At 42.8% G+C, this 16266-nt stretch overlaps 1 protein-coding gene across 2 annotated transcripts in view; it reads right to left on the bottom strand.

The window, feature by feature from the left end:
- The window catches only part of BCL11B (BAF chromatin remodeling complex subunit BCL11B), a 97114-nt gene that overhangs the window by 42694 nt on the left and 38154 nt on the right, over nucleotides 1-16266 (bottom strand). Inside the window, exon 3 of one of the 2 annotated variants that reach the window (XM_032691539.1) lies at nucleotides 11306-11521. The exons of the other annotated variant lie outside the window; for it this stretch is intronic. Coding sequence (XP_032547430.1) covers nucleotides 11306-11521 — 216 coding nt within the window. The remainder of the gene's footprint in view (nucleotides 1-11305; nucleotides 11522-16266) is intronic. 2 annotated transcript variants of the gene reach the window in all.

Here is a 16266-nt window from a genome sequence, read left to right on the forward strand (position 1 = left end):
TTCTTCTCAGCACCTATTCAAGCTGACAGCGGGTGGGGTGGAGGCTTGCATGGGAAGGAGGAAGACACTTTTTCCAGTGAACCCATCACACCTCTCCCCCTTCAATATCCAGAACCTTTCAGGCTGATCCTTTCCTCTCCTTTCCTCAACTCTACATGCACCTGACTAATAACAGTAGAGATAGCATCTGGGGTTAGCTCATTACATGTTTATTACTCCTTTGTTTATTTCTTCATAAATATAAACTCTTGTTGCCTATGCAAGCCTGTGCATCTAGCCCAGGTCTGGTGAGCCCCAAATTTAAAATAGCCTAAAGATGTGAGAAATCACGGCCAGCATTGTAGCGAGTTAGTCAAGGTATGGAGAGAGAACCATTGGAACATGCGATATGTAGGGGTAGGTTTATACTCAAGATTTCCTGGCTTGGAGGTACCGTGTTAGTTAGTTAGATGTGGTTATAAATGGAAGCACCAGCTGACATTAATCACAATACTTTGCTGGTATGGCTACCAATATGAAATTAAAAAAGGGAGAGGTACCTTGAAAACCTAAGTCCAGTTTATCGCTGGCCAGATCATTTATCAGCCAGAGAAAGTAACTGTTCCTCTGTGTTCTGTGGTCTCGTGCAAAAGGGAATCTGAAGCAGAGACGGAGGAAGGGGCATTGGTTTTTTATTTGATTTGATTTTTCATTTGGTTCAATGGAACTTTAAGAAATATTAATCTGCTCCTTCGTTTAATTTCATCTGTACCACTGGCCAAGAGAAATGCACTAATTTATAAGTTGCAGTAAGCCTTGAGATAATGTCACCCACCATTCATCCAAATTTGTCACTAGCATCCCATTAAAGCCATAATTATTTTTTAATTAAAACTAAGGAAGCTGGCATGCGTGTGCCTACTTTATACATCTGTTATGGGTTAAAATAGCTTTTAAAAAATGTTTTTTTAGACCACAGTCTTTTGTGGCCATGGCCTATGCCAAAGAAAACGCAAACTTGCTTATTTTCTCCATGGGGCGCAACACTGCCTATGTGTGCCTGAACAGATTCGACTGGCCGTGAAAAGAATTCTAAATAAAACACAAACATGGAATTTGGCAACGCCACAGAAGCGAGCTTAAGACTAATTCCAGCATGCGGACGGCTCTCACACAGCAAGTCTGGCTCCACTATAAATGAAACCAGGCCCTGTAAAATCGCCAGTAAAGTTTGAGTTAGGATTTAAAGAGACAGCACTCTTATTCCAAGGTTTAAAGGGGAAAAGCACACGCGCACGCACATACACATACCCCAGCTTATTAAGGAAATTTGTGCTGGCCCAATAAGTCTGTACATTGCAAGCTGTGTTTACTTTCAGCATTTCCATTTAAAAAAATGTTAATTTTAAAGAAGGGAAAAAAAAAAAAAAAAAGACCCCCAAAACCACTAAAACCAGCAAATTGACTTTGGAGTTGAGTTTTAGAAAAAAAATGCTGCAATTGTTACTGCAGGGACCACTGGCAGTGACAGCATGAATGAAGGACCTACCTTATAGCAAAGCTGAAATGATATATTAAAAAAAAAAGAAAGAGATATGAATGTCTAGGGCAGAGCAGGGGAAAGAAAAGGAAAGGTACAGATGGGCAGAAGCTCCATGTCCAGGGTGGCCAGGGACAGAGCATCCTGTTCCCATCAGACAGCCCAGCAAGCAGCATGGTGACTCACTGGGACTTGTGGGAGGGAGCTATATGCAATACAGCTCCATGCTGCCATGTACATGGGGAAATCTAATCCTGGGGCAATGAAATCCCCTGGGTAATACCTCCCCAGCAGTGCCAGCTGGCCCCAGAGAGCAAAGACATCTGTGAAGAAAGAGTGAGGAGAAAGTGAGAAACAGCATTCACTCATCTTTACCTATTAAGGAGAAAACAAATTTAAGAAATCTCAGCTTATAATCACAAGACACAGCCTGGCAAACTTAGCAGAAAAGGGCAGGGAGCAAATTATTTAAGCAGTGGTGGTACTGTCTCTCACAATTTTGCTCTCCCTTACAGCTCTGGATGATACCAGGCCACTGAATTAAAATTATATCTCAAGTGGCCACCTCAAGCCCTGACCATTGGGTTTTTTTCTGGAAAAGGGAAGAGCAGAAGGGAAGATTTGCTGGCTAGAGAGCTCTAAATATGGGAAGAGTTCAGACAGTTATGAGTGTGCTCAACTGCACTAATGAACGGTGACAGTGGCGATGGAGGCAGGGGCAGCATCGATGCAGATTTCACAACGCTCCATGTGGAAAATGGGCAGGGAAGGTACGAAGGAAATTGGGAAGGAGTTTACAGCAATTTCATAGGATCATTTTACAACTATTCTATGTCTCTCTTGATAAGGACAGTGAAGTGTTTGGCTTCAATAGACTACAGAGCTTTTAAGATTCTACCTCAAATTTACAATGGAAGTATCAGGTCAGTTTGAGGAGAAAGCAGAAAAAATAGAAAAATAATTGCCTTTTTTTTTTTAATAAGGTTTTACAGGAAAGTAAAGTTACTTGCTAATCTTGTTCTCACTGTAGGACCACAATGATCCTGTTTCCAGTTTACTCAACAGTTCACACATTTTTATAGAGGATTTGGATTAATCAATCTGTAAACACTCAGATCTAATTTTTGGACATACTTTGCATTCTAGGCCTGTCTGTGCCATAACGAATGAACTTACTCTCTCCCTGTTCAACCAGAAGAGCGGAGAAAATAACCCAAAACTCTGTTAGAAGATGCAAACTGAAAAAACTAGTTCTCCAGCAGGCAAAAGGCACTGGTGCCAGGCTGAGGTCTTACAAGGTTCCATGAATTTTTGGGTTTTGCCCTGATCACCGTGGACAGTTTTAAATGCTACGTATTTACCAACAATACTATGATTATTATTTAAATCTCTGTACATCCTGGAATTCCACAAACCATGTTCACAGGTAGAAGAAGAGTATAACACCACTGAAGTCAGAAAACACCTCATAGAAAGATGCTCAGCCAAGCATCCCTAGGCAGCCCCTAACCCATCTCTCACTGGACTGCTGGCATGGCACAGCACACCCTGGAAGCACTACATTTGTCACGCAGCCATGGAAGAGACATAAAGATCAAGTTTAGATCTGTGTCTCACTTGAAGTAATCTAGGTCAATACAGGACATAAAAGGAGACAGACTGATACACAGAAAGGATGGGATGCTCCCCTCACATTGCCAGGGGATGTACTGAAAATAATACATTTACAGTTGGCTTCAAATAGCCAAGTGATGTTTAAACAAGCATAAAAGCTTCAGGTATGTTGTGCAAACTAGCCCCTCTCTAACCAGAGATTCTTTATGTTAATAGCAAAGACACTAATTTACAAAGCACCGTTTCATGGCACAATTCCAGTGGCTATGTCTCCCCATCTCCTTGCTTAGTGCCTGCATTAACCTCATTCCAGAAGTCCCAGGACCTCTGACTCATACAGCTGAATTCATAAAAAATGTAAGCCTTTGCTACATGGGATTTTTGCCTGCTTCCTTCCAAGTGCATGTTTTAGTGTCTCATTGAACCTGACTTCCCCTGTGCTATGGCAGGTTACATTAGCTAGAACAGGGACCCATAGAAATGGTTTGATTTAGACAAAAACAAGATGAAAATAAAGATACCAAAGGCATGTACCATACACTAGCCTACCAGATTTCTGTGCATACTGCAAAAATGCTTGGAAAAAGACTGTCCAAAAGAAAGCAAACAGCATAAAAACATATGTTGCTAACAGTTGCTCAGATGTTTACTGCTCAGCAGATAGAAGGACCAACATGCAGAACACAGAAGCCCAGTGGGGCACATGCGAGGTGCATCAGCATGGCTTCTTTGACTCAAATCCCTTTCTGAACATAAAGCATCCCATCTGAGCATAGAACTGTTCCTTTCATCTATTTTTATGAAGCACTCAGAAAAATAAAAAAGAGCCCAGGTCCTCTGAATTAGACAGCTCTGGAGGGACACGGGGTAATGTTTTTTCAGTTCGTTGGCCTAAACCTGAGTCACTCCAGGAATAAATGATCCAATTCCTCTAAAATAAATAAAATAAAACAAAGCAATTTCACTACAAAATGTACAACGCCTCTCTGTTGCCTCCACCTTTCCCACTCTGGCTTGTGAACTCAAGAGCAGTTCTCATCACAACTACCTACGCCATACACCATAGCTTGCCCTACTTCCTTTGACATTGAGCATTATATTTGTGCACGAGAGATTTATCTCTGTTCTCACAAACAGAACAGGCCAATTCACTTCCTGGCTCAGACACACAAACACGTCCGCACAAATCTGACAGAAAGCGAGAAGAAAAGTGATGACAAAAAGCTACTGCTGAAGGGGCAGGAGGAAACTCCATCCTGAATATGCCAGGTGAGGCTGTACAAGTGAACTGTTTAGCATATGTTATGTACAAAGGAACAGCAATTTACTGAGAGAAAGAAAGAATAATTGCAAACATTTATGCCTCATGCATGTGTATAAAAAAAAAAATCAGCTCTTACAAAACTGGTGCATTGCCCAACCAAAAGGCAAGGCACCTGACAAGCACTACCCCTAATTTTGTTGCTTTTTAGGTGATTGCTTCCTTCCTTCTCTTCCTGCAGTTGATTTCTTCTCTATTTAGGAATTATTCACCAAGAGGCATTCAACTCCCTGAAAACGGCTGGGAAAGCAGTGGTAGCAGGGGAGATGCTGGTCCCATACAGCAAACCATCCCCGATGATTACTCTACAGCAGAAACATGAAAGCCATTCCTGTGCCTTTGCTGAATACAAGTATGCACCATGCTACAACTTCAAGAGGAGGTCTGCTCCTCCTTCAGACAATTGAGGTGTTTCTGGACATAATGGCGCCGAAAGACAGATGCTGCCCAAACCTTGCCTACTACACCCCATTAAAGCAGTCTTCATTTATGCTGCTGTCTTACGGAAAGTAGTGCACAAACACAAAGAAAAAAAGAAGACTCTAATTTGCTTGGGTCTTCTGTTAGAGCAGCAGGCACCTTACCATCAGTGGTGCCTCTTTGCAATGAAGCTACACTCTCCCTTCCAAACTATCAATACTCCCAAATGTTTAATGAATCAAGGGGGAAAAAAAATGGGGGTTATTACTAATGGGAACAAGAAAGCACAAAAAAAGAGACCTTAAAAAACAAAACTGTTCAATGAGATAGAACAGAAATGGCCTTCCACTGCTTTTTCATAAGCTCCCTTTTTGCCTCATCTCCCACCTGATACCACCAAAGCCTGTTTGTGCTTCAACAAAGATGGATCAGTTGCTGTGTGCTGCCCTGGTGCTTACCTATACTCTGAAGTCACCTACTCCTAATCCGGCCATCGCTCAGCAAACTCTAAAAGGAAATAAAATCATTCATTCCAATAAGCAAATTATAAAATCACCTTCATCCATCTTGTTCCTATATTTTTAAATTTGACTGTGGCCAGAAAACTGCTGGCTGGGAATTACCCTTCCCCCACTCACACATACACCCTTTAAAAATGCAAAATCTAGCCCTCTATTTCAATATTTCTGATGTCAGTGACCGGTGTCGGCTCTCCCCATACAGTAACTGCTTTAAAGCGCTGCATACAGCACTGCATTAAAAATTAATTACACATGCTATTTTATTGATAGTGCATAATGTAATGAGCACCAGCTGTGCTAAACATCCAAACTCCTTTTTAAGACAGCTATAAAAAAAGAAAGAAACTGCACTTCCAAATGCTTCTCCTGTCAGAGGAGAAAAACAGCAACATCTTGGATGGATTTGAAACAGGATTCTTTGATTTAGCTCTCCATTTGGAGCGTTTGAAGAGTTCAGACTCTTGGGCTCAGTGTAGTGGTATGCAATCGAGTTAACTCTCTCAATGTTGGAGCCATTGTCCTTACTGCAGGCAATGTTGCCTTGAACCATTTTGTCCCAAGACTACCAGACTCAGTTCCACCCATTACTATTGCAATTAAGGGCTTTTCTTTTTTTCTGGGATGTCTGGAAATGGCAAGCATCCACTTTAAAACACCTTTAAATATCACTGTTGCTCCTTCTGGTTCTTAACTTGACATAATTAGGACTTACAAAGTTATAGTGATCGGCCATCTGCCTAGAACAAAGCCACGGTCATGCTCACGTTGCCAGTGACCCTGCCCCGTGCAGCACCCTCATTTTAGTCACCTCTTTGTGATCTTAAAGTCCCTTCGCTGCCTCTCGACAAACACATCATTCAGTCAAAAAATCAGTCTCTGTTAGACCCACCTATGTTGAGTTTGGATCTGATTTTAATATCTGGTGAGATGGAGAGCTGCATAGACAGCAGGTCACATATGATTTTAATACTTGGGTAAATGGATGAACACATAGATTGACAGACAGGTGTAAAGATGGATGAATACACTCAGATGATGCATTACTGGTTTTAGTATATACATCTCTCACATACCCTTGCACTCTCTAAGTACCATCCACTAAGTCAGTTCTAGCAAAGTATGCATTAAATATTTCACTAAAGTAAATAAATACATGTAACTATGACTAATAGGGGGATCTTTCCCAAGCCAGCACTTAATGCAAATCTCTTCTTTATGCAGCAAAATGAAAAGATACATTTACAAAGGGTCTCGGGGAAACTATAGGTCTTTGTCTGCCTTCAGACACTTACACCCAGTTCCCTTTCTCCTCTCAAAAAGTACTAAACAGAAATCAAGTTTTAGTGCACTCTTTTTTTTCTCCTTTTTTTTTCTTTTTTTTTTTGAGATTCCACTGAACAGAAAATGAGGAGTAGAGTATGAGCCATTGTCCTGGGACATGATGAGTTAGGAGGTTTTTGCTGGATGAGTTTGCATTCTCTGCTCTGATTACTGTTTTGTTTTCCATTGATCCTCCTGTGTTAATAAAACCCAGTCTGGAGTGAACAAAAGCTTGCTTCTTGTTCAAGTAAGAAATGTGCCGAGTGCATACCATATCATTAACATAAAAGTTTTTGAAATAATACTGCTTTCTAGACAGACTGTATTAATTGCATCAAGCTTTTTACAGCAGGGTGGTCTAATCTAGCTCCTCTTATTGGCTGACTCCAGTTATAAAACCAACATAAAATTAATATGGTGATATAATAGAAGGAGGGAAAAGTATTCTTTTAAAAACCTATGATTTACTTACAGGGACTGCTTTTATCTTTACTGTCACGTTAACCTTTGCCAAGAAAACACCAGACTGGTTAAATGAAGCAGTAAGTAGAATTTCAGTAGCCAAGTAAATTGATATTAACTTTACAAGATGACTGTGATTTTCAGAATGTCCTAACGACTAATACCGCTGATTCCTTGAATTAGCAGGAGCTTGTTCCTCTCTTCTGAGCTATGGCCCCATGCTTGCCTCTGTTTTAGACTTTAAACTACACAGCTCTGTCCATTAATCATTGCTGTCCATGCCCACTTGCTGTTTTCATATATGCAACTAAGTATCTAATTGCTTTCCACCTCCTTCCACCAGCCTACATGTGGGAAAGAAGCAGATTCACTGGTTAGATGAATATATGTGTATTAGACAGATTTAATTATCTTTACAGGGGTATATAAAACCCTCACTCATACCCCAGGTCCAAAGACTTTGGATCAGGTATATATCTGAATGCAGGTACAGGGGACAAATTATTCTCTGTGTGATTACAATCCCTTTTGTTTTATGCCGATTATAATCCCGTTTCTGGGGCTTTTGCACCACAGTATCTTCAGGGCAGGGACTTTTTTCTTTGGAGAGCACACTGTAAAGTGCCATGCACTTCTGCACTGAGATTTTCAATGCTCATTTCTCGTTAACTTTAATGGCAAATGGGCATCCAAATCTCTTAGGCAGCTTTGACAATTTAAGCCTTAATGTACAATATTAATAAATCAGCATCATAAAAAGAGTCTTATGAAGATGTATTGTGAAAAAATAGCCCCACAAAAAGCATCACAGTGTATGTGTGCACGCATACAGGCATATACTTTTCTTTACATAATTACGTCTCTCAACAATCATTTGCATGTCTCTGTTATGCAAAAAAACCTGTGTGTGTTTTACAGTTACTCTGAGTAGTTGCAATTCATTGAAATGAAATAAAAAGCAGGCTCAAAAAAGCACCCTAATCTGGCAAGGGGTAAAGCAAAATGAATGCTTTGCCCATTTATATTTTAGATCCAAGCTACACAATCCTGTGAATTTCATTACTCTATTCCAACTTCTAATTAAAAAGGCACTAAAAACATTTAAACAGGAGAACCCAATTCAACAGACAAAAGCCTCTGAGGCAATAAATAAATAAATAAATAGATTGAGAGAGAGCTTGAACCAGTGGTAGATTTTTTTTTTAATCGCATGGAAAAATATAGACCTTTAAGTGCAAATTCCTCATCCTGTGGTGCCCTGAATACAAAGAATTGAACAAATACTGAGGAGACCACAACCAGCACCAGCCGAGGGGCACAGTGGACATCCAAGCAGATGTCCCAGCACCATTTACTGTGATTGAAACCACTATCAGCAGCACATTTTCTAAAGATCAGTGACAGCTCTGGATGAGGCAGCATTAGTTCCTCTGTGCATGACTGAATGCTACTCAGCATCCCGGATGATTGCTCTTATCTAGGTCGGAGATTTCCAAATGCAGTTTTTCACACGTGTACCCCAAATCCCACTGGCTTCCAGAAGTTTAGATTCTCAAGCACAAACTGCTGTGAGGGACTCTTGAGGGCCTTATTTGTGAGTGCCCAGCAGAGATTTGAGAGTACCTGCAACTTCAAGCCTTGAGAGTCGCAGCCTGCTTGAGAACTGCACAGAAAAACTCCAGGTCCTGAATTAAATGAATGCTGAAAAACAGGAAAGGTAAGAAACAATGAAGGATGAGGAGAGGCGAGAACTGTTGATGGTTTTTGTTCAAAGAAGGAAACAATTCCTCAGAAGGAAGAACAGGGATGACAGAATAAAAGGCTAATCAAGTCAGAGAGACAAGCTGATATCTAAAACTGGAGCAGGAGACTATTGTAAATGTCTATATTAAAAAAGAGGGCACAATACAGGGATTGTCACTAGATTATTAGTCCACACAAAGAACTCATTTTTCTTTCATTTCCACAAAATATTTTGGGGGACAGAAAGATCCCCTAAACCTTGCCATGGGGTTTAACCCATGGCCAGGCTCACGTACAGTGAATTCTATGTGAGCTAAGAAAGGGTTAAGCAGACATAATCTCCTTTTTCAAGGGAAGAAAATGTTTCTTTCAAGCAGACCTTGACCAACTACTGTCATAAACATGTAGCATGCACTTTGATATAACCTATTCTCTAAGTGCCGCAGACTGCAGCAGTAATTACAGGAAGCCATGATAACAGGTCTCTCTCTCCACAGAGCTGGCATCGCTCTCCCAGCAAACAGGCAATTCTGAAAACTCACAGCACAGAACTCCAAAGTGAGAACTCAAAGTACACAAAATACAAAAGCCTCACCTTCCCACATTCTTTAATAAGTTATTCCTTCCTTCCTTTTCTATTTTTAGTTGTACTTGCTTCCCTTACCACTAGCTACTGGCATCAGAAGCAATAGGGAACCAGGGCATTCAGTTCACTGTTACAACCACCTGAGTACCAAAAGCACGTGTGCAGTCTACACCAGTGAAGACAGAGAACAGCAAAACAGGAGATAAATTCCAGTTTGGTTTACTGGTTACTGGGAGGAGGGAAGGCAGGAGATGGGGGAGCTATCTGACTTTCTGATCCAATGCTCACCATTTGCAAGAACCTGTTTCAACATCCATCTCAGGCCAGTTGGTCGATCTGCCAAGGCTGCGAAGCAGTTTGATTAAAACAGCATCCCCCACCACAGTGAACACGGCAGAAAATCTAACCAAACCCGCAGATGCACTGACAGCACCTCACCACATAGCACATTGCTGCAAGCCCAGTACCTGCACTCCAGTGCAAGCACAGGGGTGTAAGCTGAGCATCCTCCAGGCAGCATAGGAGCCTTCTCTGCATGCCCTGAGCTTCACCCAAGGTCGAAACAGCACCCTGAAGAGAGCCTCTTCCTGAGAATATTTTATCTTTCAAAAACAAGGGTTTCCAAGATACAAATTTAAATTTCTTGCAAATCTTTTTGTCTTGTTTTATTACATCAATGAGAGATGTACAGGGATATTCTCATTAGATACAGCATACTGTAGCCAGGTGGTACCACTACTTGTGGAAGGAATAAGCTGAGCACAGCAAAGTTTTGCCAGCTTCAGGGGGGAAATGAGGAGCTATTTCCCAAGGGCTTTACTGCTGACAGTCATTGCTGTCTCTCTAAATCCTCTGGTCCTCACACTTTACTTATCCAGAATCATTTGGGGAACTCCCTATTAAAACTACATGCATGTTATCATGAATGAGAGCTGTGGGGTTTGGCCCACCACAGTGAGACTCCATAAACATTTGTGGATTTTGCCACATCTGTAGGTTTTTTTAAACCCCCACTGCTTTTCACCTTTCCAGCCTGCAGTTCACCATAAACCCAGTCTTGCAGCTGAGCCATACTCAGAAACACCCACTGATTTCAAAGAGATCACTGGGTCTGAAATGATGGGGTCTGGCAACAATATGTCCGTGTTCTCTTTGGCTAGCTTGGTGTGCCTTCATTTTCACATTACTTTCCCCTCCTTGTGGTGACAAAAGTCAGGCATCCAAAAGGAATAAAGGAAAAGAAAAGCTGATGGGGTAGAGGCCAGGGATGCATGGTGAGTTACCAAGGAGCATTTTCTCAAAGCAAGGGAGAAAACAGCATGGAGCACATACACCCTGTGTGCACATGGATACGGAGGAGAGCCTTTAATAGGAATGATTGAGGAGGGAGGGCAAAAGAAAAGAGTGAAATAAAAATACCTCAGATGTTAAATGTTATCCAATTAAGCTTAAGATAAGCATCCCAGAGAGATGAAATCTTGATACTGGGGTATCACGTTCTGTGAGGAGTCTCAGACATTTGTTAACAACATGGCATGGACGGCCCGGCAGTGGCTGCGGGTGACAACTGAGGGTGGGTAGGCAGGAAGGGAGGGATGGGCAAATGGAAGGAATCATATGCCCTTTCCCACTCCCCATCCTCTTCCAGAGTAAAGAGGGATGGAGGAAAGGGGTTTAAGGCATTTTCTCTGCCTTCCCCATGCGACCCAGCAAAGGTAGCTCTCCCACAACAAAGACGACATCACTTGGCAGCACTACTGACCTTCAGATAGCAACAAAAAAAAAAGTATTTCTATTACCTGACAACTGACAATGACATCCAAATGTGCCTGACGTCTCAGTCTGAATCTCAGTCTGAGTCCCGCCAACTGAGACTGCACGTGCACCACAGCAGGGCAGGCTAAGGCAGGGCGGGAGGGAGGCCAATGCGCGGAGAGGTGACGTGATCACGGATGTGTGAGGGTGGGAGGAGGCAGCTATGGGAGCCCCCGGCAGGTTTGCAGGCCTGGACGGCCCTGGAGAAAAAACAATAGAAAAAACTGTCAGTCGGATCTAAGTTTGAAGGGACAGAGGAGGCATCATCAGGGGAAACAAGTGAGGCGGGGGCTGGCTGCCTAACGCACGACACACTTGCTCTGAACCCCTCTCTGTGTCCGGCTGAGGCTGCAAGGCTCACACTGGACAGGGGAAGAATAAGAAGACACCTGGGGGACCCACGAACCCAGGCTGGGGGCCTGTGGTACGCATGGAGTGGGGTGAAGGTGGGGAATGGCTAGCCCTGGCACGGAGCAGAGTCAGAGGCAGCGGACATTGCCACCAGTCGCCACCAGCACTTGCTCAGGGACCAAATCAAAAGGGGGATTATTGTTTTATGGCTGTGTTAATGCACTGAGCTGACACAAAACTGGGCAGGCTTTCTGCTGAGCCGCTGCTGAAGCGGGCTCCACACACCAGCCCGGACAAAGTGAGGTGACTTAGAGCTCAAATGGCTCCAGCGAGGTGCCAGGAGCTGAGCTCCCAGAAGGAAGCCTTGGCGGCCGCGTTCTGCCTTCCCGCTTGAGCTGCGGCCAGTTGTGCATTTTGCATGCCCCGATTATGCAGGCTGCTTCCCTACTGAGCCTGCGAGGAAGGGAACAACCTTTTTCCTCGCAGCTAAAAGATGATATTGTAACCTCCAACCGTATTATTTATTTTTAACCCCTCTAGGAATAACCTGCCATTTAAAAGCTGTATTTAAAAGTTTTCCCCTGCTCCACTGGAAGCTCTTGTTCCTCCTGGCACTAGTCCAAACTGAACTCTGTGGCTTTGAAAAACTAAGATACAAGTCTTAAATATCGACATACACCTGCACAAATACAGACACACAGACACACACACGCAATCATGTAGAAGTCATGTTTTTGGCTGGCATGAATTAGCAGAATTTAAAAGGAAGCTTAGTGAATGGCACTACTTTCTATCTACTGGGAATCCTAACCCCTCCATTTAAAACTATGCCTACCACTTAGTTATTAACTAAAGGGTAGCTACTAATCAAGGGCAGTCTCTAAATGAAGATGTGTGGTGGAGTAGTCGCCATTAAAAAGCTGGCATTTGCCAATAGTTACCGCACAGTGGTAGATCAGAAACCACAGTTTCCCCCTGTATTTATATCAGGAAATATGTGTGCTAATTGTGGGGTACCTTATGGCAAATGGTCTCTTTCTAAATGGTGGCATCTCTGGCTGTGCATGAGTGTGCACCTTGAAGATACATGCAAACACCGTGGCAGCAAGGAGAAATATTCATCTGTGTTCCCTCCAACCCTAGAAAAAACCAACATTTTCTACAGGAACTGACACTGTAGCAGCAAGGAGAAATATTTATCCATGCTCCCTCTGACCCTAAACATGCAACAATTTCCAAGGGAGCCTCTCCACCCTGAGAGTCCCTGTTTGGAAACCAGGCCTGTATGTTGATCTGACAGCTACACATGTGAGGCAAACGGGGATACTTCATCCTTGGCACAGCATCCAGCGCTCCAGTCTGCAAGGACTGCATTTGATTTTGGCGTTTATCTAAAATGGCTAAGAGACCACCAGTGCAAAACATTTGTGTGAAGCTTTTGCCAAAACCACAAGTGAAGAGTCTGAATTCCCTGTGTAAATACTTGAGCTTCAAGCATCAAGGATAAAATTTATGCTCTTTTGTGAGGACTGGTTTTAAATAGAAGCCATCTCTGTGGCTTGTGGGACAAGGAAGGACTTTTTTTTATTTTGGGGGCTCTGTTGTTTGACTTCTGTAACTCTTTCATCTCTCTGAAAGTACTACACAAACAGGTAATGATAACTGCTATCCAGATCATATCTACATTGTATTTTGGGCAGGATGGTGCACTATGCATATGGAAACTGATGTCGGACATGGATTTCAATGTGTTTATGAACCACTCTACTGCCACTGTAACAGATATGAGTAACAAGTTTGGTTTTTTTCATGGAACATGCAAAAAGTAACACAGATTCCCTCCAATGACTTAACTATTGTATCTTATATTCTTAATATAATAAAAATAGCTAGACTGGGTTGAGCTACCTGGGCACTTGTCCTTGCTGGGAAAGTCATGAGCTTAAAATGGGGATTTAAAATAGAACCACAGGGCAGCTGCTTCTCAGGTTACGCAAGATGTGTCTGCAGCTCCACCATGACTAAAGGTCCTGCAATCACGTGGCCCTCTATACATCGTGGTGCCATATTACAGGTTTTGTAGGAGATCATCGCACAGAGAAACGATATGAAGCCCACCAAGTACAACATCAGCCTCAACTGCATGGGACTTTAGTGTGGAGGTCCACGGGCCCCGGCACACAGCACTATCCTGAGAGTAACAGCCTCCTCTCTAGTCCTTGTGTGTCCCACATTGGCGATGAAATTGATGTGGTCTGCACAGCCCTGAGGTGTACAAGATGCAAAAAGCTCTCACCAAGCGGATACAGGGAGGCCCTCCCTGCTCTTACCCAATAACCTCCTCTAGTGTGGAAACAGATTTAAGATTGCAAATATGAGGTTTCTCACCATCTGGTCAAAGGGATCCTGTAAGAACCTCCCAACAGAGGTACTGGGGGCAAGAGAGCAATCTGTTTTAACGAGGTATCTAACCAATTTATAGAAGGACTGTATGAACCAGATGCCAGTGAACGGATGGAACTGAACCTGTCACTCAGAAGGTCTTTTTCTTGTCCTAAACCTGGAGAAGAGAGGCTCTGGGGAAACCTTATAGCAGCCTTTCAATACCTGAATGGGGCTAACAAGACAGCCAGTCAGGGACTTTTTACAAGGACATGTAATGATAGGACAAGGAACAATGGCTTTAAACTGACCAAAGGTAGGTTTAGATTAGATCTTAGAAAGAAATTATTTACTGTGAGGGTGGTGAGAGGCTGGAACAGGTTGTCCAGAGAAGCTGTAGATGCCCCATCCCTGGAAGTGCTCAAGGCCAGGTTGGATGGGACTTTGACAGACCTGGTCTAGTGGAAGGTGTCCCTGCTCATGGCAGGAGGGGTTGCACCTAGATGGTCTTCAAGGTCCATTCCAACCCAAACCATTCTATGATTCTATGTTTTAGTGTATATATGAGGAAATCTAAAAATTGCTAACCTAGTGTCAGAAAAGAAAGAATTGGTATGGGAGAAGAAGAATCGACCAAGAGAGACTCTGGCAGATGATCAGGGATTACCACCACCACTCCTAAGTCCAGCACTAAGAGACAAAGATCATGGGGCTGCCAGACCAGATTTGTCTGTCCCTATAAACAAAGTCAAATCAGGTGATTCTTCCTCCTCTTTGCTATGACTTCAGTGTTTGCTTCTTTGTCACAAATCCAGACAGTCCTACAGAATCAGATCAGATGGCAAATCATGAGGATGGAAATCATACCCAGTGGCCTTAGGGAAAAGCAGGGAAAGGAGTGTTCCACCGTTAGGTACACGATGCCTTAGGTGCAAGCTATAGAAAGAATAACAGTTGTGCTCAGAAATGCTCAGCTTGTGTTTGCTAGGAACATATTCCTGTTTTATCTCTTTAGCACCTCTCTGCGGGATCCTATGTGGGATTTTTCCCCATAAAGGGTCTATTTAAAGCTGAAAATGAAGATGGAGGCTCTACCATTCTTCAACTTAACTGTTACAGATGACAGACAAACACAAAATGAACAAAGAGATAAAAAGATAAATAGATATGGGTAGATAGATAGTATCTTAAGGTGGTACTGAGAGTTTTCTGCTCAGCCCACACAGCAACAAGCGAGGGAGTGAAGCTGATCTCTGGAATTCTACATCCAATCGACCACATCACATTGCACAGAGGTTTCAAAAAGAAAACACACCTGCAAGCCCCCTGTGCCACAAAGGGCACAGCCACAATCAGCACTAAGGGAAAGTAAACCACAAGAACTGCAGTCCAATCTTAGAGGCAAATATCCCATTTGGATGGAGAGAGCAGGCACACGCATGCAGCATTGTGTCATTCCGACATCAATGACACGATGTGTGAAGCTCGATTTTCCTCTGGGGTCAGCACTGGGAAATGACTCACCTGCACTGCAGATCTCAATTATATATTCTGCATTCATTCTGCATGGTTGCAAAGGGGAGTTTTGCACATAGTATGAGGGTGAAACATGCACAGGGACTGTCACTATGTAAATAAAATATCTGCATTGCTGATGATAGAGGAAGATTTTGTTCTCATGCCTTAAATTGGCTCATCATATCCTTAGAGTCTGTACATGGCAGTAGCTCACAAGTGATGTTGATTCCCATGCGCTGTAATATTTTTTTTACTCTCTGCTGTTTTTAAACTTTCAAAGAAGAAAATAAGGTAAATTGGACATGACCCCAGACAATGGAAATGAACATAAGAGCCTAGATAAATCTGACAAAGGTCACAATCAAGGCATAAATTGTATCCTTTTGTTGTCCCTCTCCCTAAGCCTAGGCATGACTGGCCATATAATATGGTATATGTGAAACACCATGCTTCTCAGGCACATCTGCAGCAAAATCCCTGAGCAAAGCACAAACATGGAGCCAAAGCAGCATCCACAACATCCCACCTCAGCATGGCTGAGACCAGGGGAACCAATCTTAAATTTTAAGAGATCTGCCTTTATGTCTCATGTCATATATAACTGCAGCCACACGTAGCTGTGTAGCTGGTGTGTCCCAGGGGGGTGTTGTGTGTTTGGCTGGGAGGGTGCCTGGGTGTGTATCTGTGTACAGGC

This window comes from Chiroxiphia lanceolata, chromosome 6 (genome assembly GCF_009829145.1).
Source record: "Chiroxiphia lanceolata isolate bChiLan1 chromosome 6, bChiLan1.pri, whole genome shotgun sequence".
Taxonomy (NCBI): Eukaryota; Metazoa; Chordata; class Aves; order Passeriformes; family Pipridae; genus Chiroxiphia; species Chiroxiphia lanceolata.